The sequence below is a fragment of the Aspergillus flavus genome, chromosome 4 (assembly GCF_009017415.1).
Source record: "Aspergillus flavus chromosome 4, complete sequence".
NCBI classification, from domain to species: domain Eukaryota; kingdom Fungi; phylum Ascomycota; class Eurotiomycetes; order Eurotiales; family Aspergillaceae; genus Aspergillus; species Aspergillus flavus.
The window spans coordinates 3,969,892-3,991,074 of record NC_092405.1 but is presented as its reverse complement, the minus strand read 5'-3'; the positions used below and the strand labels follow the sequence as shown (position 1 = coordinate 3,991,074).

At 48.9% G+C, this 21,183-nt stretch overlaps 8 protein-coding genes across 8 annotated transcripts; 4 read left to right on the top strand and 4 right to left on the bottom strand.

The window, feature by feature from the left end:
• Positions 1 to 38: 38 nt before the first annotated feature.
• On the top strand, positions 39 to 2,613 carry F9C07_2067657 (uncharacterized protein; the record flags this gene model as incomplete). The annotated part of the gene is made up of 10 exons (XM_071508724.1): positions 39 to 69; positions 126 to 151; positions 214 to 392; positions 459 to 742; positions 819 to 1,255; positions 1,542 to 1,658; positions 1,723 to 1,762; positions 2,067 to 2,191; positions 2,312 to 2,433; positions 2,505 to 2,613. The coding sequence occupies 10 exons, from the start codon at positions 39 to 41 to the stop codon at positions 2,611 to 2,613; spliced, it is 1,470 nt and encodes a 489-aa protein (XP_071366674.1).
• A 250-nt stretch (positions 2,614 to 2,863) lies between these two features.
• On the bottom strand, positions 2,864 to 5,256 carry F9C07_2283962 (RNA pseudouridylate synthase). The gene is made up of 2 exons (XM_041292333.2): positions 4,599 to 5,256; positions 2,864 to 4,537 (listed from the first exon to the last, which is right to left on the bottom strand). Exons 1-2 carry the CDS (start codon positions 4,839 to 4,841, stop codon positions 3,212 to 3,214), a joined length of 1,569 nt encoding a protein of 522 aa, XP_041146740.1. The 5' UTR covers positions 4,842 to 5,256; the 3' UTR covers positions 2,864 to 3,211.
• Positions 5,257 to 6,986: 1,730 nt separating this feature from the next.
• F9C07_10416 (putative thioesterase) lies at positions 6,987 to 7,589 on the top strand (the record flags this gene model as incomplete). Its single annotated transcript, XM_041292326.1, has 2 exons — positions 6,987 to 7,066; positions 7,139 to 7,589. 2 exons carry the CDS (start codon positions 6,987 to 6,989, stop codon positions 7,587 to 7,589), a joined length of 531 nt encoding a protein of 176 aa, XP_041146739.1.
• A 963-nt stretch (positions 7,590 to 8,552) lies between these two features.
• F9C07_10417 (uncharacterized protein) lies at positions 8,553 to 9,047 on the bottom strand (the record flags this gene model as incomplete). The annotated part of the gene is made up of 1 exon (XM_041286069.1): positions 8,553 to 9,047. The coding sequence occupies one exon, from the start codon at positions 9,045 to 9,047 to the stop codon at positions 8,553 to 8,555; it is 495 nt and encodes a 164-aa protein (XP_041146738.1).
• A 1,128-nt stretch (positions 9,048 to 10,175) lies between these two features.
• F9C07_10418 (uncharacterized protein) lies at positions 10,176 to 10,544 on the top strand (the record flags this gene model as incomplete). The annotated part of the gene is made up of 3 exons (XM_071507409.1): positions 10,176 to 10,262; positions 10,325 to 10,431; positions 10,485 to 10,544. 2 exons carry the CDS (start codon positions 10,176 to 10,178, stop codon positions 10,397 to 10,399), a joined length of 162 nt encoding a protein of 53 aa, XP_071366673.1. The 3' UTR covers positions 10,400 to 10,431; positions 10,485 to 10,544.
• An 819-nt stretch (positions 10,545 to 11,363) lies between these two features.
• On the bottom strand, positions 11,364 to 13,430 carry F9C07_10419 (putative dihydroxy acid dehydratase; the record flags this gene model as incomplete). Its single annotated transcript, XM_041292332.1, has 3 exons — positions 11,364 to 12,579; positions 12,629 to 12,783; positions 12,840 to 13,430. 3 exons carry the CDS (start codon positions 13,428 to 13,430, stop codon positions 11,364 to 11,366), a joined length of 1,962 nt encoding a protein of 653 aa, XP_041146737.1.
• Positions 13,431 to 15,317: 1,887 nt separating this feature from the next.
• F9C07_10420 (putative DnaJ domain protein) lies at positions 15,318 to 16,686 on the bottom strand (the record flags this gene model as incomplete). The annotated part of the gene is made up of 4 exons (XM_071507411.1): positions 15,318 to 15,873; positions 15,927 to 16,104; positions 16,166 to 16,601; positions 16,648 to 16,686. 4 exons carry the CDS (start codon positions 16,684 to 16,686, stop codon positions 15,318 to 15,320), a joined length of 1,209 nt encoding a protein of 402 aa, XP_071366672.1.
• Positions 16,687 to 17,248: 562 nt separating this feature from the next.
• On the top strand, positions 17,249 to 19,438 carry F9C07_10421 (glutamyl-tRNA synthetase; the record flags this gene model as incomplete). Its single annotated transcript, XM_041292337.1, has 7 exons — positions 17,249 to 17,515; positions 17,575 to 17,647; positions 17,703 to 17,740; positions 17,808 to 18,221; positions 18,277 to 18,534; positions 18,598 to 18,764; positions 18,820 to 19,438. 7 exons carry the CDS (start codon positions 17,249 to 17,251, stop codon positions 19,436 to 19,438), a joined length of 1,836 nt encoding a protein of 611 aa, XP_041146735.1.
• Positions 19,439 to 21,183: the final 1,745 nt, after the last annotated feature.

The following is a 21,183-nucleotide window of genomic DNA, read 5'->3' as shown; positions in this document are numbered from 1 at the left end:
ACCTGAATAGAAACAAAATACCAATTGAAAACCCCACCATGGCCATCGGCGTAGCCATCATAGGAAGCGGTACGTTTAACCACAGTTGAAGATTTGTATAGACAGAAACCCTAACAAGGAAATAGGGAACTTCGCCCGCGAAGAACACCTGGTATGATCCTCGTACCGAACATCCTAACCGGACTCAGTCTTAACCACGGATAATATAACCAGCCCGGCGTGCAAGCATCGGATGCATTCGACCTAAAAGCCATCTACTCGCGGTCCCTCACTTCAGCCCAAACCCTCGCAACCGGGGTCTCCGGAATCGACCTATACTCGGAAGACGCAGGGCCGGGGAAGACTTACGATGATTTGCTGAGTCGGTCGGACATTACGGCCGTTATTATAGCGTGCGTTGGTTCTACAGTATGCTACCAAGGTTGAAAGAAAGGCTAATACGATACTCAACGATCCAGTCTCCCCATCCTCGCACAGCCAGAGTTCATCCGCAAGGCCCTGACAGCGGGGAAACATGTTCTGTCCGAGAAGCCAATCGCGAAGGATCTATCTGCAGCGCAGGACCTGATCAACCTCCACAACTCCCGTATCGTCAGCAGCAAGACTGTGTGGGCTGTAGCCGAGAACTGGCGCTACATGAGCAAGTTTGTGCGGGCTGCGGAGGAAGTGCGGAGACTTGGTGGTGTGAAGAATTTCCGGGTGGTCATGAGGAGTATGATTAAGCCTGGGTCGAAGTATCATAGTATGTGTTTCCTCTTTTACTGGGTATTGATGTGGGGAGATATGAATGGTGGGTGTGAGCTAATGTGTGCGAATAGAAACGGAATGGCGTCGGAAACCCGAGTACCAGGGTGGGTTTGTTCTGGACGGCGGTGTTCATGTTGTTGCTGCGCTGCGGTTGATTCTGGGACAGAGTGATGGTCTGGCGATGGTTGCTGCGCATTCGTCGTTGCGGCAGGAGCATCTGGCCCCTGTTGATACTGTTGATGCGTTGGTTAAGACCCGGTCGGGCGCTACGGGTGTGCTGTCTGTCTCTTATGGTTCGGAGATCAATGATTCCCTTTTCGAGTTTACGTGCGCGGACGGTGTCGTGACGTTGGATTTTGATCGGTTGACGGTGAATGGTGAGGGTTATGATGTGCCGTTTGAAGGCCGCGGTGTCAATAAGGAGCTTGTTGAGTTCGCAGAGTCCATAACCACTGGAGATGGGATTGCGACCCGCTTGCGACCGGAGGAAGCATTGGCCGATTTGGAGGTGATGGAGGGCATCTTCACTAGTAGCGAGAAGGCTGGGGAAAATCGGAATCTGCACCTGCAGATTTGAGAGGACTAGAATTATAGACCAAAGGAATAGAACAGATAATATAAAGTATGTACAGTATGGTGTTGGAGTAGAATTGGAGATCAGAACCGAAGCATAACAATTGATACGGGAGACGATAAGAAGCGGGAAGGTAAAAGACGGATGACATAATCCAGTCGACGATCGACACCAGACCCGAAGCGGCAAGTCTTGGCAGGGCTTTCACCCTAATTTTCAGCTTAGCGAGGCGTTAGCACCCGACTGCACTGGGCGGCCAACCTCAGCGCGAAATTTTGAGATCGAATTCGACCCGTCACGACAACACGAGCGCCAGCGGCCTTACGAAACCGACAAGGTATGTTCTATGCCGGGATGATGGCTTTATATTGTCGTTATTCTTGATACTAATTGGATTCCAGATGGTCCTCGCAAAGAAGCACGTCCCCATCGTCAAGAAGCGTATGTCAAAATCCTGCCTTCCTGTTTTCCAGTCCAGCACATCCACCACAGCCCAGGTCCCATGTATAGCAAGAGTGTGAGGGAAAGGGAGGAATGAAGGAGGTTTCGCACGAAATTTTTCGATGAAAAAACGGAGAATGATATCACTGTTCGAAGGAAAAATCAAGGGATTGGAGAACGACTGGGCAACTTGATGAAGCACTTGGGAGATATACATCGGGACTTCTGGGACACAATCTACCACACATACACACACGGGCTATTGAAAATATCGGGGAAAACTGACAAGGATTGCAATATACAGGCACCAAGACCTTCAAGCGCCACCAGTCGGACCGCTTCAAGTGTGTGCCTGAGTCATGGCGCAAGCCTAAGGGTATCGACTCCCGCGTCCGTAGACGCTTCAAGTCGAACATTCCCATGCCCTCCGTACGTTTTTCTTCTCCGTCCCAGTCTCGTTCTGGAAGTGAAAGATCACAACGCGACCGGTGATCGAACTTGCGATTCATACCACGGAACAATGAATACTGATAAGGCTTGAATCGATAGATCGGCTATGGCTCCAACAAGAAGACCAAGCACATGATGCCCTCCGGCCACAAGGCTTTCCTCGTCCAGAACCCCAAGGACGTTGAGCTCCTTCTCATGCACAACCGCACCTACGCTGCTGAGTACGCTCGCCTTTCCAAATAAAACCATGCAACGCAGAAAAGCGCATCCAACTAACATGATGAACTTCTAGGATCGGCCACGCCGTCTCCTCCCGCAAGCGCGTCGAGATCATCGCCAAGGCCAAGGCTCTCGGTGTCAAGGTTACCAACCCCAAGGGCCGTGTCACCACTGAGGCTTAAATGCTTTAGCCTAATTAAATCAACAATTAAAATCATTATACCAAAGCATTTTCAATTGGAGATGGGGATCTCTGGCAAAAGCTGCAAGGTGTCGCTTCGGTTTCTTGTATGGTCGTGAATTGAAATGAATCACTTCGTGGCGATAACGAATTTCTCTTTATGTGCATGATTGGGTGGCTGGTACCAGCACTGGGATATAAAATAGAAATGGGGGCTTTTCTCTTGCGATTCCCTTCCTCGGTCTTGCCCCTCTTGGTCGGGCTGTAGTGTTCGAGCGTAGGGCGTACTTGGATCCGGTTTCTGAATGTAATCTTGCTCCTCGGTTCTACTCCGTGCTGGCATCTGCAGAAGAGTCCGAGACCTGGTGCCACTTCCTGAGTTGTAGTTGCGAAGTATTTGCGCCACCGTTTTATGCCCTACGTACTTCGGAATTATAGAATCAGTATATTCATGGACCAATGCTAGGCCAAATACCCACGACTCTACATATATACCGGCGGCAAAAACCGCAGTCAAAAAACATAGAACTCCTGATATTCATGCACACAGGTATCACACAGTCGTAAACATCAAGTCTATGCAAATATGGGAAGAACTTCTAAGTCGACAAGGAAAGCTCAAGCAAGTCGCTATTGCTCTGCAGCTTCTCGCTATCCACAACACCGACGCCCCGAACCAGGACATCTCCCTGACGCCTCTTCGGCTTGTCCTCATCCTCCATGCCCTCCGGCACAGTTCCATTCCCGATCACAATCTCTTCTTCCTCCGGCACCGGCTCCCAGTCAGGGACTGCCCGAGGACCTTCCATGCCGGACGGGGGTAGAGCCCAAGAAGGCATCTTGCTGCGGTATTTCCAGTCGCCATCATCCGAAGAGTAGGCAACGGCATGAAGGAAGATACCCAGCTCATGCACACCAGGATCGGTATAGAGTTCCGTGCCACAGACGTCACACTGCTCGCCGGAAAGCCTCTCACCCTTGCGCTTGTGATACTCTACAAGGGCAGCCTCGTGCTCGCGGGACATGATGCCCTCAATGACGGAGCTGTCTGTGCCCGGCGGCACAAGCGGCGCAGCAGTAAGATGAGTCCGGTACGAAACCGTATCCGCAACCTCAGTCTTGCCCATGTTGTTCAACCGCTCCATAATCTCTTTATCCCGATCACCGTTATCCTCGCTCTTCCCCAGACCGGGCCCAAACACACGCCGATTCGAATAAATCGGATCATTGGTGATTGGGTGGCCCAGGAACTGAAGATGGACACGAATCTGATGCGTCCGTCCCGTCAACGGCAAACAATGCACGATACTATACCCCTCCTCCTCGTTCGCATACGCAGGCGGCGGCGTCGCAGCCCGGTCCTTGTTCGCCGCGACCGGCTCCGGATCATGGGGTGGGTAGTAGGCCAAGCGGCGGAACTTCGTCTTCGCCGTCTTACCGGTGGCGCGGACGCGGTTCAGACCCAGCTTTGGACTAACCTGCATAATGGGCTGGTCGCAGACCACCACTCCGTCCGGGAACTTGCCCTTCACTCGAGTCACGTACTCCTTGTGCACGGTCCGCTCTTTCAGTCTTCTGGCTACCATCTCCGCAGCCTTGGGTTCTTTGGCGATGAACATCACGCCGGAGGTTAACCGATCCAGTCGATTGCACGGCCGGGGCACCCAACCACCACCACGCTCGGAGCGGAGGATCTCAATTACGGAGTTGTAATGGTACCGACCGGCGGAGTGGACAGGTACACCAGCCGGTTTATCGATGACAATAAGACCATCGTCTTCGTGAATGATGCCGATTTCCTGACTTGTGACGGGGGGTTCGTGTCGGTGCAGGGTATGCGAGATGACATCGCCGTTCTTCACTTTCGTATCCGGTCCGGCTGGTTTACCGTTAACGCAGACTCTGCCGGCTTCCAGGGCCTCTCTCTAAAGATATAATCAGTCAAAATGATCCAGCGCGATTGTGATCCCGTGTGTTGGCACATACGTAGTACTCTGGTGGGCGATCGCGAAACTCGGAGATAAAGATGTCGACTAGTTCCCGACCCCTCCATCGCTCTTTGCAGAATGTGTTGTATGTGTAATGGTATGGACTGACGCGACGAAATCCTCCCTCGAAGTAATAGGGGCCTGTGGGTGGTTCGCAGGGTGTTACAGCCACTTTAGGTGGTTCTTCGACAGGGTCCGGAGGAGGCACCTTGAGCGTTGTGTCGACGGGCGTGAGAGCCATGGTGGATGCAGGGAGCCTGCCTTTTCGCACAAGGTAGGCGAGGACGCGAGGGGAGGGAGCCAAGTTTAAGTGTTGGTGAGGATATCACGAGTTCATGGGCGGCGGTTTAAACTGAAGAAAAGTACTTTTACGTGGGGTCGGAGGGGCGTTCCTGAAATTCAAAAAAAAAAAAAAAGTTAGTTTATGTTTCTTGGCGTTGCTGCCCCAGATTCATGACATCCATTTACCAAGAAGACCGATGTACAAGGATTAGCCCTTATATATACTGAAAGAGAAAATGTATTAGAGGCTATAGTAAGCGATAAACTCATGAGGAGCTTCAATTAAGCTCCTTCTTCGCGTGTTCCCTGAGGTAGGGTATATATTACACTGTATAGTACCAGTTATATATTTGTCTAGTTCATAGAACCAGAACTGTCCTGCTCTGAAAACCGTGAATAGTACCACGGGAATTTTATTGAAACACTTCATTAAAAGTAAATAGTACCTGTAGTTGTCATATTATCGGCTACCTTGGAGAGGCACCAACATCTATTGCCTGGGAATATGCTGTTATTATGTTTTTTTTACAGCCTATACCAGGAGCTAAGGAAAGACAATAGCATATGGACCACGATGAGTTCGAGTTTTAGCCACTTACTCCCTCTCTCTATTGACCGAAATCCAACAGACACAGTCTCGTACGAATACCCCTAGCACCTTCTCCATCTTGCCTCATACTCCTAGGGTAAACCTAGAATAACGAACCCCAAACCCAATCAGTCATATTCTAGGCACACTGCCTAATAGGAATCGGATATCCCGCAGGCCACGTCCACTGACAAATCTCCGAACAACAAGACGAAAAATGTATACAAGGCCAACCATTTGCATGACAATGATCTTTCGTTCCATTTGTACTGGCATTCGACGGAGCTGCAGTTTTCACACTTTGACAATTTTGAACCTGAACGCATCCACTATTATCGGTTTTGGTTGTCGCGTTATGCGACTGGAGAGTGATATTCTTGGATGAGTTATGATTCTGCGAGGTTTGGTTGTGGATGTCAAGTTTGTGGTCGATCGATGCTGCCAACGTAGCAGTAACGAAGATGACGATGGTGGTGAGGTAGAGGATGTGCATGATGTTCTTGTTTGTTTCTCGTTGTAGCGTGTAGAGTATTATACAGTTCTTCCTTGATGTGTCTGGAGAATGCTTGTGGATTGGTACTCTTTCTCTCCTGGGTGTAGCTTTCAAGCTAGGATGGGATGAACTGGCACTGAGGAGTAAAGAACAGAGTTACGTTGAGCGTATTTTAGACAATAATGATCTGAGATGCGTTGGTGAATTGCGCCTCTTTTCTTGTACTTCATGACTTGGAAAGCGGTAGTAAATAGATATCTAATGATTCCAGCTGTTGAATTCCTAGGAACGGATTGTGGTTGATACTCGATCGGGCAAGTGCGATTCTCAGTACTTTCAATATGTCTTAAGTATTGCACTTAAAGAATTCTTCCTCTGCTAGCAAATCTAAGATAAATCCACTAAATGCAGGCGAGCCCGATTGTAGGTACAGCGTTCAGACTGAAGAGCTTCCGTACTGACAGTTCTCAACCGTTTAAATTTCTAAAAGTAACATACGACTTCGACAAACACCGATCTCACACAACCCTTTTCCCTTAATCAAGAGTGATAAACACCATTCATACAAATAGCCATTCGACCTGCTTTAGCTCTCCGAAAGCATTAACCATGATGCCACATTTTGACCCATACAAATCTCACACCATGTCCAGGTATACAGACTAGATAGCCACTAATGACCCCCCTTCAGATTTATCAACGAAATAACCCTTATCAGATCCGCACTCTTCCCGTCCCCAAGACCTCCACCGAGTTATCCAGGGTCTATTCCATCGCAGTGGATTAAGCACGATATAGACTATCGACAAGACCGCCGATCCATTCCCTATCAGGTAAAGCGCCGGCAAAAGCCAACCTCGGCTGAAACGATCCTCGGAAATAACATTTAATATGAACATATCCATCCGACCCCGATAAGAACATACAAGCATATCAATATCCCAGTCCAGTCTGATAATCTCACCCTCCATAACCTCCACTGTACTATTCCTCTATACCAGGCCAACTCAAGGTATCCGAAAATGGCCCCCAAAGAAATCGAAGCCAAGAAACGGCGCACCCGAAGCGATTACGTCTTCCACCAAGTATACCGAACAAGATGGTAAATACTTAACTTTTTCTATCAATTACGTCCCAATGCCTCGGAATAAATATTAAACTGAAAGTGGAATAGGTTTGATAACGATATGTACGCGCATCTTAACAACACCGTCTATGCAATGCTCTTCGACTCCATCGTTAACAGCTGGCTTATCGCCGAATGTGGCATGGACCCCTTCTCCATCAACAATAAGGGCTCGGATTCGTCAGCAAAGGCCAAGACCAACTCAGCGTCTCAGGTGGGTATCATGGTCAACTCGTACTGCGATTACTTTGCCTCGGTTGCTTTTCCCGATGTGCTGGACCTCGGACTTCGGGTTGCCAAACTCGGTTCGTCGAGCGTTACCTATGAAGTTGGGGTGTTTAAGCAGGGGGAGGAGGAGGTGAAGGTTGTTGGGGGGTATACGCATGTTTTTGTGGCGAGGGAGACGATGAGGCCGACTAAGGCGGGGATGGAGGAGAGGGTGAGGAAGGGATTGGAGAAGTTGGTTAAGGGGGGTGGGAAGGAAGGGGCGAAATTGTAGAGGCTCTTTCTTTTCTTTTCTTGTGAGATACGTTTTAGGGTTTAGATTCGGGCTGCTATCTCGTACAGTTGTTTTAGGGAGATTATGTGGCTGATGTGGAAATACCTTGACCGCCTCTTTCTCTACTATTGATACATTCGTGATCCAATAGGATGGAGAAACCAAAATAGACGAGCCTGCACAATTAATATCCCTGAATATACCTCCTGGGCAAATGCCGGGAACAAGAGTATCAATATCGCGTCGAATCTTGTCGACGAGATAAGCCATGCCCTACCTACCCGGGAAGCCCTTGCATGGAAAACACCGCGAGCGTTTACCAATCACATGGCCTGCAGATAGACCCTACCTGCAAGTGATGGATGGTATCATGCATATCCAATCGAACACTGCAGCAGCAACTAAAGGGTACCTATTTCTTACTGCAGATGATACGTATCCTTAGGGTTGGTTTCGCCTAAAATTCTACATACACAGAGAATGGATATCAATTGAGCGGTATTGCACTCCAATGTCATATTGTAGCAATGTCTATCAAACCACTATTAAACTCCTGTCCAAGTCTGTTGTTCTTGAACCACGTCATAACCGAAAGAATCATCACGGCCAGTATCCATCGTGATGGCATGTAACCACACATGTCGCATAATAATAAGGAAACAAGCAAATCTATCTACTTTTTCTATAACCCAAACACCATCGCTGTGTAAAGCAAATATCGTAACAGTCGAGCCATCAAGCAAGTTCATCGGTATAACAAATGTAGAAAATAATGAAACGCTTGTACGCTCGCTCTCAATTCAAGAATAGCAATTGCCTTTCTTAGCCTGCCAAGCCATGTTCTGCAGGAGCCAGCTGCAGAACAGAGTTCGTCATGGTCGGATGGTGAGAAACCATGTATGTTAAGAGGCCCAGAACTGTCAGGGCGCTAGCCCTCGAGATGGGCTATTCACGAAACCGCAATTAGCCCAGCTTGCTTGGAACAATGCTGGCGCGGGAAACATTCGTGCTGTCCGGGAACAGTACTCGGCGCATGGTTTGCGTTTCTGAGTCGTAGTACCATTTTTGATAGGGCCCTGGGATGAATTTTCCCTTCGCATCCCACCCGGCAACCCAGGTGTCTCCGTCATCAAGACGGAAGAAGAGAAATCTTTCGGGCTTAGCACCTTCATGAACGGTCACCGGATGCCAGCGGCATCTGTCCTCCAGTTCATACTCGAACATGTATCGGTGGAGGATGCGGCAGTAAACAAGTGGGACAGGAACTTTTTCGTCGTACTCATTGCCATCCTTGTAGACAAGGTGCCACCCACGACCGGGAATGTATTTGTAGATGCCTGGGACAGGAGATTCCCAGTGTTCTGCTTTATGGATGGAACCCTGGATGCGCTCTCCACGTTGAAACCAGTACGTGGGGCAGAAGACAGTTCGGAGGCAGAGGAAAAGGTTGGGCGCCATGACGGGTCGAGATGATGCAAGATCCTCGTTGAGGATGTTGTATGACGGGTAATTTCACCTAGATAGGTGAGGGCTGAAGAGGCAAGATAGCTGAAAAATGCACAAAACTGAAACGCTTAATTGCGGGAGAATGGAAAGCGTTGCGATCGAGAAAGAACGACAAGATGGATGGTTTATAAGTCGACGTCCATCTTGACAAACACAAGTAAAACAACTCGAGTTGAAAGGATAATTTAGAGCGAAGAAATTGTCAGGCCCGATTGAAAGTCGGGTATAGCTCCTTCGAGCGCAGTGGCGTTAATTCGTCGGGATTATTGATAAAGGTACAGTTGGATGGTTCCCGCAGAACAGGAAGATGAGCCGCGAGACACGTAACGATGCGGTGTGCACTATATATGCGTCCCGCGATGATCTAGGCCTATGCTTAGTTGCACAGGGTGATTTCGGGAAGCTGCGACTGTAGGTTGATGAGACAGGTGTCTTTAAAAGGAGACAGATAAGTCAAGAATGATGCAAGAGACCGGGATACACGACGATGTGGTGCAGCGGTGATGCACGGTGCACGCAGAAGCTATCGTTTCTTATTGCTCAGAGGAAGCGCATGGTAGCAGGCTTGCATCTAAGTGGACGATAGGAGGCAGCAGCATGTTAAAAGGAATTTGTTGTGTGAGAAACAACAAGGAACTGGGAAGATCACAAGGTACAGCTTTAAAAATGATGGTGGGATGTGGGCCTGACAACCAGGGGCGGTCTGAGATCAGCTGTGACTAGAAAAATTTTTCTGATATTGCAGGCTAGAACCCTAAGCAAGTACGCGGGTCCGAAGTCTGGTAGCGTGGGAAATCGGTGGTGCTCCGTAACTTCTTTGCAAGGCTGCAACGGCAAACCCAAAACTCTGCGCGCGGGTAACCCGAGACCCACCGGTCCACACTCGGAGGATATTTTTATAAATTTTTAATGGTGTGTGTGCGTGTGTGTCGTGAGGGTCGAATATCAATTACTTCAATTGTCATAGGCCCCGCCGTTGGCCTCAGCTATGTCTCTTCATTTCATGACTCAATTGCTTGGCAGTCGACAATATTGATAACAATTACATGATCGGCGCGCCAGACAGTTGAGAAACTGGTGATGTCGCGTCCACCGGGTTGGTTTCCGGGTGGATATGGTTCGAGACCACCGCCATCTTCAGAAACCCGTTCTTGGCCTTACTCATTGGTAAGCCATCAAACTTTTCTTGCTTTCTTGCTTTCTTTCTTTCTTTCTCGGTCTCCTTATAGGTAATTTCTGCTGTGATATTCTCTTTGTCTTATCTCCCTGGGCGGCTTTGTTGCAGACATCGGGTGGGTTCGTAGATGATGTAGACCAGGTCAAAACCCCCAGCCATGTGCGTATTATCTATCACTGAATTGGTGGGATTGGCTGGTAAATGAAACTCAGGGCGCTCGGTTCACTCGCCAGGATTCTGGTCCTAGTCAACTCCTTTCATTAGCTATTTGATGGAAGTGACGAGATATGGCCATAACTTGGGGGAAAGCAAGAAAGCAAGATAGTCACCGCTCCTAGAGCCTTGGCAATGCTGCGAACTGTGACCGGAATGACTGTGACTATCCCCATCTTTGTGGGACTGATATTCCGAGACTTAATTAGTATGCAGACCGCCGGCGAAACATGTCTGCCTACTCGAAAACTGTACGATGTCGCTGCCATTACGGAGTAGATTCCACTAGCGTTTCCGTAGCTGGAAGAGTTAAGGTGGTTTCACAGAAATCAGTCAGTCGATAAACAAACAAGTGAAAGGATGGTAGTAACGAATGTTAGTGATCATGAGGATGGCATGTCGAGAGGGGAAGTCAAAGGGAGGGGGTCTAATCCCATGACCGGCACCTCCTCCTGTACGACTACTAAACTGGAACACTAACCAACTCTCTAAGTTTCTACTAGTACTCACTGTCTCTCCGACCTCAACTTCTCCAACCTTCCCCTTCCGGTACAATTCTCTTCTGAGATTGAGTCCGTGCCACCGTTACTAGGCAAATATTTCTGTTTCTAAAAGGGCTGACTATACTAAGTCTATCGAGGTAGCCACTACAGACTATTGTACAGTACTGTAACAGTATCTCGGGTAGGATCGAATTTCTCCGTGAGCCAGTTGTGATCGATGCCACTGTTAGCTCGGTCCTGAGAAATACCGACCGAAAAATGCTGTTCTACACGGAGAACACACCTCCGGCACAGCCAAAAAATTGCCAAAAGTCCTTGTTATGGGTATTTCAAGTCATTATAGCTCTTTACAACGGTGGTATCTAGACTCATCCTTCAATGATTGTGCCGGGGGTTCTCATATCGCTGGGCAAGTCGTTGGTATTTTACCGCGTCTCGGAGGACCATACCATCACTCAACTGTGTCGTCTCCCTCCTGAACAGTTCCTGCCATGGAGTTTGACTTTCCGGCACATCATAACCTCCTTGGGCTTCTAGTGTCTTTCTCCGCTTTTCCAGTTCCTCCGTGGAAACAAGGATGTCAACGCGCCGTTTATTTAGATCAACACGGAGTCTGTCCCCATCTTGAAGAAGGGCTAGATTACCACCCGCCGCTGCCTCGGGACTAGCATTGAGGATTGATGGTGAGCCGGAAGTTCCCGATTGTCGCCCGTCTCCAATGCACGGAAGCGATTTGACCCCTTGTCGTAAAAGCCGTCCAGGTGGGTGCATGTTGACGACCTCGGCGGCACCTGGATATCCCAATGGGCCAGCACCGCGCATCACCAGGATACTTCTGTCGTCGATGGGGGTGGAAGGGTCCTCAAGTCGGTGATGATAATCCTCCGGTCCATCAAATACTACAACCGTACCTTCAAATGCATTCGGGTCCTTGGGATTCTCCAAGAACTTTTGTCGGAAAGGCTCCGATATCACACATGTCTTCATGATAGCAGACCGGAACAGACTGCCTTGAAGATGGAGAAAACCGGCATCTTCCAGAAGTGGCTCATTGTACGGCTTGATCATTCGACGGTCCCAGGTATGTTTGTCCCGGACATTCTCGGCTACTGTGTAACCATTGCATGTTAAAGCATCCGGGTTCAGCTTCCTAGCATCTAGCAGCTCCGCCATAATCGCGGGTAGCCCGCCCGCCCGATAGTATTCCTCTCCCAGCAGTTCACCGGCTGGTTGCATGTTTAGCAGTAGTGGAATATGAAATCCAAGTCGGTCCCAGTCATCCAGTGAAACCTCAACCCCAATATGTTTGGCAATGGCGTTGATATGAATAGGGGCATTGGTACTGCCGCCGATAGCAGTATTAACTACAATAACATTCTCGAAAGCCTCTCGAGTCATAATATCGCTGGGCTTCCGATCGGAATGAACCATTTCGACAATACGCAAACCTGTTTCGTAAGCACATTGGCCACGTTCACGATACGGAGCCGGTATGGCAGCCGACCCAGGTAGGGCCATTCCAAGCGCTTCTGCCAAAGCATTCATAGTTGATGCTGTTCCCATCGTGTTACAATGTCCCACTGATGGTGTACTTTTACATCGTCAGTGAACGGGCTTCCCATGGTTATCGATGGACATACCCTTTGGACACATAGTCAATGAATTCCTCCTTGTTGATCTCACCTGCCGCATACATCTCTCTACCCGTCCACAATACCATTCCGGACCCCGCCAGGTCCTTCTTCACGTAACCGTTAAGCATTGGGCCGACATTCAAGCATATTGCTGGGATATTCTTTGAACAAACGTCAATTATATGAGCTAACGAGCGGGGATGCGGGAGTCACGCACCACTGTAGCCGCGGCCATCAGAGCGGCGGGAGTAGTCTTGTCGCAGCCCGTCAGGAGGACTACACCGTCCAAGGGATATCCGAAGAGAATTTCTACCAGGCCCAGATACGATAGATTTCGGTCAATACAAGCAGTGGGTCTCCTGCTAGTCTCCTGAATAGGATGCGTGGGGAATTCAAAGGCGATCCCTCCGGCGGACCTGATACCTTCTCGAACCCGTTTCGCCAACTCGAGGTGATGGCGGTTGCATGGAGACAAGTCGGACCCGGACTGTGCTATTCCGATTATTGGTTTACCAGACATCAGTTCTTCCCGGGTGATACCATAGTTGAGGTACCGCTCAATGTAGAGGGCCATCATGCCCGGATCGCTCTCGCAGTTGAACCAGTTGGCCGACCGTAACTTCCGGGCCCTTGATGCATTAGCATGTGGCCGGCCATCTTGCATTGATGCTAGAGTTTTCTCGAGCTCCACTGTACGCCTCCGAAGGGCAAGCAGTTCGCTCTCACAGTCCTCGATGTTCACTGGTGGCCGGCTGCCCCCGTCACTGCAGGAGCAGCCTTCACACGAGGTGCGTGACTGACACGACATGGTCGGGAGGAAATCTGGGATGGTTTCGCGACACTCGATCGTATCTTATTTATAAGCAGTCGGTACTAGATCGCGGGCTAGAAGGCCATTAGCCACTTTCGTTCTGCGATTCTCTTTACCAGAATCTCAATACGGCTATATGTCTTCTCATGCGGTTACCTTTGTCCAATTATCTTCGCTCTTACGGATGGTAAAAATAACCTGGAGAAAGACGAACTGTTGTGAGATTAAATAACCTTGTCCGGTATCACATCAAATGCGGGACACAATCAATTGCCGAACAATCCGGACAATCTCCGACAACCACGGCCGTATTAATGCCGAAACCAGGGTTGCAAGAGATGACGGGAGATCGGGCGGCGGGAATGCAGGACCATTTAAATAAGGACCGCGCAGGAACCCCCCATCATATCTCCATTCTTCGGGTCAGAAAGCTGGATGAATTATCGGTACGTGTTGGTCGATTGTGGGGGCAAATGATGGAGACCCATCAATCGCTCTTCTACCCCACGCTAGTATCATAAAGCATCGATGCATGGGGGTACATCCCATCTGCTGTGTCTATTGATCCCATCCAGATATCACACTTATAAATTACTTACGGAGTCATGTATCCCGGCCGCGGATTAGCATGATATTATGTTCAACTTGCAACTCCAGTTGCTGTTATTCGACGAGTAACTACGGTGGACCGAAGGTATTACATATACAATCAGTATCGAATTGCGTAACAGCGAAATGCTTCTTGATCTTATTGAGAATCAACAGCAGAATCAAGTTTCAGGAAACCATTTTCTCCATAGCATTTCGACGCCTATCATCGACTATCCCCTTCTCCGTGGTGTTGGACTTATTGCTATTTATGGAAACCGACTGGATCGACTTGCGCAGCCATAGTCGAAGGTATACGTAGGTCTCAGTTTAACGGTTGCACGAATTGACGTCTATTACCTTCGGTAAGTTGTCAATGAATATGATCCAAAATACCACCCATCGGTAATCACTCCAAAGACGCAAAAATCCTGGCATATCTTCTTCCGCGCTTTATGAAAATCGCCTAGAATATTCATGTGAGCTCTCACTATTAGGGCATAGGTTTCCTAGCGACTTACTTATATATGCTAAGCAGCTACCAGTCGCTGAGTAGTGGAATAATGATTAACGCAGCACCTGGGCAACATCCACGGACATTCTTTGGTCGTTTCATGTCGATATAACACTTCTCCACTTCTACCTCCAAATAGGATCTCCTGGTTCCTGTTTCTGGTAGCTTACCAGAGTCTTTGAAGCCAGGACACATGTCAGGTGATGTCTGCTGGGGCTCTTCAAGAGCTTCGTCTACGTCATTTCTCCTATAATTCGAGACTATTGAGACAATGTCGGGCTCAATCGAGCTCCTGAGGAGCCTGAACAAAAAATGCCAGACATATGTGTAATGTTCTTGAATATATACTTACTCACACCGCGCATGTTATAGTAACGAATTATAGACAAGGAAAAGGAAAGAAGACTAGTTACAAACCACAAAGAAAGTCTTTGGTCATGTGGTCCATCCCACACTTTCCCCCCACGGGGGCGACTGATCTTCTCCAGAAAGTGGAGCTTAAGGACCCTTTCGAAACATCGGATGACGGCATTCCGTGAAGCTGAGTTGGTCTATGTATTCTAGTACTACCATGCATTATTCACGCCCTGAAAATATGGTAACAACAACGGTCATAAGTCAATACGGATAATGTTTTCCCACTTTGTTCATAACAAGTGTTTTCCCGTGAACGCCCATGATGCCAGAGAGGAGTTGGCCCAAATGCATCCAACAGATCTATTCATTGACGAATGCACAAAACGGTAAAGGTATAATTGCAAGAAGAAAAGGAAATTTGGCGGCTACTGGGCCGCGCACTGAGCCGGTTCACCCTCATCGTCATCATCCTCCCATGCAGAGCCGCCATGAGCGTCCTTAGCACCGAATTCATCAAGATCACCCTTAGGATCATAGTCGACTTCGTCTACAGTGTCGGCCTGAATTGGGGCGTCGGGCTTGGGAAGCAACTCCTTGAGTTTCTCCAGGACCTCAGGGTTAGGTTTCCAGCTCTGGTCGGGGAACTTGATGTTGACGACCAGGTACAAATCACCGCGTTCGTCGCCGCGCTTCATGGGCATACCTTCTCCAGGAACCTTAAGGACCTGCCCTGGGGACAGAACATCGCCCGGCTTCTTGGGGTGTTGCAGTTCAATGCCTCGGCCGTCGAGGTGCTTGACCACAACTCGAGAAAAGCCGGTCAAGGCTTCGGCCACTGTAACATCAATGGTAGCGGTCAAATCCGACCCAGCCCTTCTGAAAACGGCATGATCTTCTTCCACGATGTGGAATACGATATCACCAGGTTCTTGTCCTGGTACTTGATCGGCTTCTCCCTCAAGAATGATCTTATCCCCTTCCCTGCACAATAGGTTAGCGCCTGACAGGTCCTTTTGATGGATTGCATAGCTCACCTTGCCCCCCGAGGAATGTAGATCTCCAGGATCTTCCTCTCCTCCGTAGTTTTCTTTCCTTTACACTTCTTGCACTTGTCCTTGGGGCTAAAGAATTCACCCTCTCCATTGCAGGTTGAGCAAGGCACGGTGGACGTGGTAATGAACTGTCCCATCTGATTCAAGACCTGCTTGACACCTGTAGACGTCATTCGTCAGCCAATCCAATCTCCGTCTGCACGAAGCCTCATTTTCCGTACCTTGTCCACCGCAAGTAGCACACTTCTTAGCCTGCGCCTTCTCCTTGCCTCCCTTGCCCTGACACAAACTGCAAATCACATTCTTCGTACTCGCAAACTTGACAGTCTTGCCCTTGTACAAATCTTCCAACTTAACCTCATACTTTTGCTCCTCGTTCGGGCTCCTCCGTGGTTTATTCGCGCGCGGTCCTCCGGGCATACCACCCATGCCACCCATGCCGCCGAACATCTGCGCCAGGATATCATCTAGATCGGGACCTGCGCCCATACCGGGCTCGCCAGACCCGTTGAAGGCGCTCATTCCATGTGTGTCATATAGATGCCGCTTGTCTTCATCGTAGAGGATATCGTAAGCTTCCTGGACGGCCTTGAATCTGATCTCGGCTTCTTCACGTTCGGCCTCGGGGACTTTGTCGGGGTGATTTGCGAGCGCAGACTATCATTAGTTTGATGTGTCAGTAGTTGTCAAGAGCGATCAGGACTAAGGTGCAGTACCTTGCGATAAGCCTTGCGGATCTCATCTTTGCTTGCGCTACTGGCGATTCCGAGGACCTCTAATCAAGGGAATAGTGTTAGTTATTTTCATGATGACTTTGTGCAACACAAGGATGTAGAATCAGGATATATACCATAGAGGTCAGCTTCAGCTTGAGACACTGCGTTTAAGGTAAGTCAGCAAAGCCAGCAATGAAAGGCTGAGAGGGGACGATCACATACTTTGAGCGGCTGCGGAAAGGTTCCCCGACTCTCGGATGAAAATGAGACTGGACTGAACACAAAAAGAAGATGAAAGACAAATGAAATATGTCTCTGAGAAAACACTATCTCAAGAGACTTCTAAAGAAAAATAAAGGATGGCAAAGGTAAGCCCGAAAGTGTTTGTTGATTGTAAGCGGCAAATGGGATAAATTTAACTGATAAAATTAATAAAATTCAGTCCGCCTTTTCTAAACTTTACTTTTTTTCCCCAGTCGGAGTCTCGCCGCAAACCTCCGATGGTTCACAGGTACACCTCCCCATCCAACCATTCACCATCGCTCTTGCCCTGGATAATTCTGCATAATTGGGCCCTCTTTCGTGACCATGAGGCGTCCCCATCCCCGGCTTCTTGCCCGTCGTCCATGGATCTGCACACAGTGCAGCAGAGCCCGTTACTCGGTTGCGTCAAGCAAGACTATGCGCGCCGGCAACAAAAAGACGAATTTGCCTGATTTCCCCGCGAGAACCCGATTCGCACCGTCGCCAACCGGATATCTTCATCTAGGCTCCCTGCGGACAGCATTGTTTAACTATCTTTTGGCTAAGCGGACAGGAGGACAGTTTCTGCTACGAATTGAGGATACCGATCAGGTGCGGCGTCAGAACACTTTATCGGTAGATCGCGAAGGCTGATAGACGGATGGATATAGAAACGCACTATTCCCGATGCTGAACAGAGGCTTTATGAGGATCTTCAATGGGCTGGACTGCAGTGGGACGAAGGTTGGCTTTCGTTGGGAAACACAGAGTTGCTCGGAGGTTGACGTGCAGTTTGTAGGTCCTAATGTTGGCGGTTCCTACGGTCCGTATAGACAGGTGAGGCTCTCCAATGCGCTGATCAATCCAACCCCAAAGAACGCTATACTAAGTTGTTTATCTATAGTCTGAAAGAACAGCCATCTATCGCACACACGCCCGTGATCTAATCAACAATGGACACGCATACCGATGCTTTTGCTCTGCGGACCGACTCGATGCGTTCGCAAGACATCGCAGTCAAGCCGGACTACCCCCGGGTTACGATAGAAAATGTGCGGAGGTATCAGCCGAGGAATCCGAAGACAGGGCAGCGAAGGGAGAGGCGCATGTGGTTCGACTGAAGGTGGAGGGATATCCCATGTTCGAGGACATTGTTTATGGGAAGACTGGCCAGAATCGCTCGCCGAACAAGCTGGACTTGATTGATCGGGTGTACGACGACCCCATCTTGATCAAATCGGACGGACATCCGACTTATCATCTCGCCAATGTGGTTGATGATCACCTCATGAAGATTACCCATGTTATTCGAGGCACTGTGAGTTTCTAGGAGACTATGTCGGAAGTGGCTTTCTAACCTACTCGGATTACAGGAATGGATGCCCTCTACCCCTCTGCATGTTGCTCTATACAATGCTTTCAAATGGACGCCGCCCCGTTTCGGCCATGTACCTCTTCTTGTGGACAAGTCTGGGCAGAAGCTTAGCAAGCGAAATGCCGACATTGATCTTACCTTCTTCAAGGATACGCAAGGAGTGTTCGCCGCTACACTGGTAAACTTTGCCGCTCTGTTGGGCTGGTCTCACACTCAAAAGTCAGACATCTTCAGCCTTGAAGAACTGGAGCAAATAGTATGTCCGGCATTTTCTTTAAGTTTTGAATGCGCTACGCAACAGGAATTAACACATTTTTAGTTTAACCTCAAAATCACTAAAGGTAACACTGTTGTCGCCTTTGAGAAGCTTTGGTTCCTGCAGAAAGCACACGCACAGCGCTTTGCCACGAATGGTGGTCCCGAGTTTGAAGAGATGGTTTTCAGAGTCTCTAGGGCTGTGGAGGAGACATGCCCTTCGCAACAGCTGTACGGCCCCTTCGATTCAACTCCATTATACCCGAGTCTGACCTATAAACTATAGCGCATCGATCCTTCAATCTCGCTCCCTAGCGGAGTATCTCCCTCTTCTCCTCCGCGCAGACGCCAAATCCTATACAAATGCATCGGAGTTCATCCAGCGCAACTCCACCTTCTTCACCACTACCCTTAATAGACCACCGTATGCCCCAGCTGCCTCTGCCAGCAAGTCACCATCCCAAACCGTTCCCATGGCAGCCCTCCACACAGCAGCTGCAGCCCTGAGCCTTGTCCCGGAAGCCCACTGGACCATTGAATCTCACAAATTCAATATCACCTCCTACGATGGCGCCTCCTCCATCCTCCCTGAAGAATCAGACGCGGGCATCCACGGATCACCCGAGGAAGTGGAAAAGGCCCGAGTCGCTGCCGACAAGACCTTCAAGAAGGAGCTCTACCACTATCTACGATGGGCACTGTCCGCATTAGCACCGGGACCGGGTATCCCTGAGACTATGGTAATTCTGGGCCGTGCCGAGTCTCTGCGACGACTTCAGGAGGCGCAGCAGATGACTGTGAGCTTGGTGAATAAGTCCGCTGGTCCAACTAGGGTGGCGAAGGGAGCCCAATCTAGTGAAAATCAGGATAAAACCTGGATGGGTTCACTTGCTCCAAAGTCATAATTCCCGTCTTCGGACGATTCATCTGGTTAATGTATACTATATGTACAATCCTTTACTATGACGTGAATTACTGTAAAATAGCTCAATTCAATGAAGGGCCTACTTGAATTCCATGTCCATAATCCTTCCATATTCTGGTAAAACTTAGTCCACAACTTCTCTTCTCAACTCTCCTAGCTTTCCTACTCTCCAAAACATACAATCAATATATGTTGAACCTAGAGAACATCAGAATATCAAGTTAATCAGATGATTCGCATCTTTGGATACTACATCATTTGATAGCCCTATAACAGGACACCAAACAGCCATCATGTCCAAAGGCCCACCCTACCCAAGGGACCAATCGACGCGAACGACTTAACTGGGAGACTTACACGCAGATTCCATATTCCATCTGGAAAGAAGTATCACTATTGCCATGTCAAACAGCACTCTAAACAGGGTCTCTGTCATAGGCAGAATCCTTCAACGATAAAAACAAGGAAAGAGGTTTAGGGCTTGTGTTGGCACATACCCTGCTACCCTATAAAGAGTAATCATTTTCCTTCTTGTGCATCTAGTCAATAAAGCATACAACTGATCCACTATATAGAGACAATAAAGAACGCAGAAGATATTCACGAGGTGGTCTTGCATAGTAAATATCTTATGGCCAGGCCGATTGTCGGGGCGTGGCACTTCCTCTTCACGAGGCTGTGTGGAAGTTTCACAAGGTCAAAGACCTTACAGACCACCCTTCACGAAGCAGATCAATCTTGTTGAGCCTGAGTATTGCAAGACACCATCTTGCTCATCGTCAGGATTGAAAGATCGATAGCCAGGATTTCCTGGAAAGAGAGCCATCATGTATGGCAAAACATTTGGAACCAGTCATCTACCAATGACAATGGGTCTACACGACTCCCTTGCCCTATACTGTACCGACATGTACCCTTTCCAGCACGCCTTGAGTGGTCAGCTTCTGGCCTCTTGATGCTTTGCGAACTGGTTCTCCTTTTAGAATCATCGAACGTATTGGCTGCCTGGCCTATCGACTAGGATTGCAAGCCAATTGATATATGCATAACGTCGTATCAGTCGCACAGCTTGAACCAGCTCCAGCCGTCGACTCTTTAAAAGAGAAACCGCACCGATAGTCGACGACCGGTTTCCTACCAATACTAACCGCTGGGAATTCGGGAAGCTTATGAATTAGTATTAAAATAGTATCCGATCAGGCCGCAACAAGACCCAGTATATCGAGGACCTGATGCGATGGCTTACGTACAGGCCTGAAGACGACATCTGGATGCGTCGAGACGCGTTATTAAACGGTTGCAAGGATGGTTGAAGACTTCCATAGTATCACCTTAGACAAGGATACAGTAAAAGGAGCTTAATAGCAAATAAAACCGTGGAGACCATGCGGGCCTCGATATGATAGTAATCAATCGTGGACAAGTCGACCGCCACACGGTGAACACACGCGACCTTTATTTGGGTCACCCTATCTTTTCCCAGCTAACCGCCAGCGAACACAAAGCTATCAGGTGTCTGGAAGTTTATGGTAATACGATTGGGCACAGTGAAGGAAGAGCTTACAGGCGGCCAGCAGATTTCGAGGTGATAGTAACGTCTGAAGACCGAGAGTACCAGTTCGACTTTCGGCTGGCATATACTTACAGTCATGACCAAGTCGTTGCGAGTTTGCAAGCCATCGTGATCAATCCCGGGGTATACGGGGTCGCTCCCGAGAATGTACC

Bases quoted from the DNA above. Each gene is read 5' to 3' on its own strand.
- F9C07_2283962 (XM_041292333.2), bottom strand. From the start codon at position 4,841: ATGGCTCTCACGCCCGTCGACACAACGCTCAAGGTGCCTCCTCCGGAC. The intron at 4,538-4,598 runs GTATGTGCCAAC...TTATATCTTTAG, and splicing joins ATCGCCCACCAGAGTACTAC to AGAGAGGCCCTGGAAGCCGG.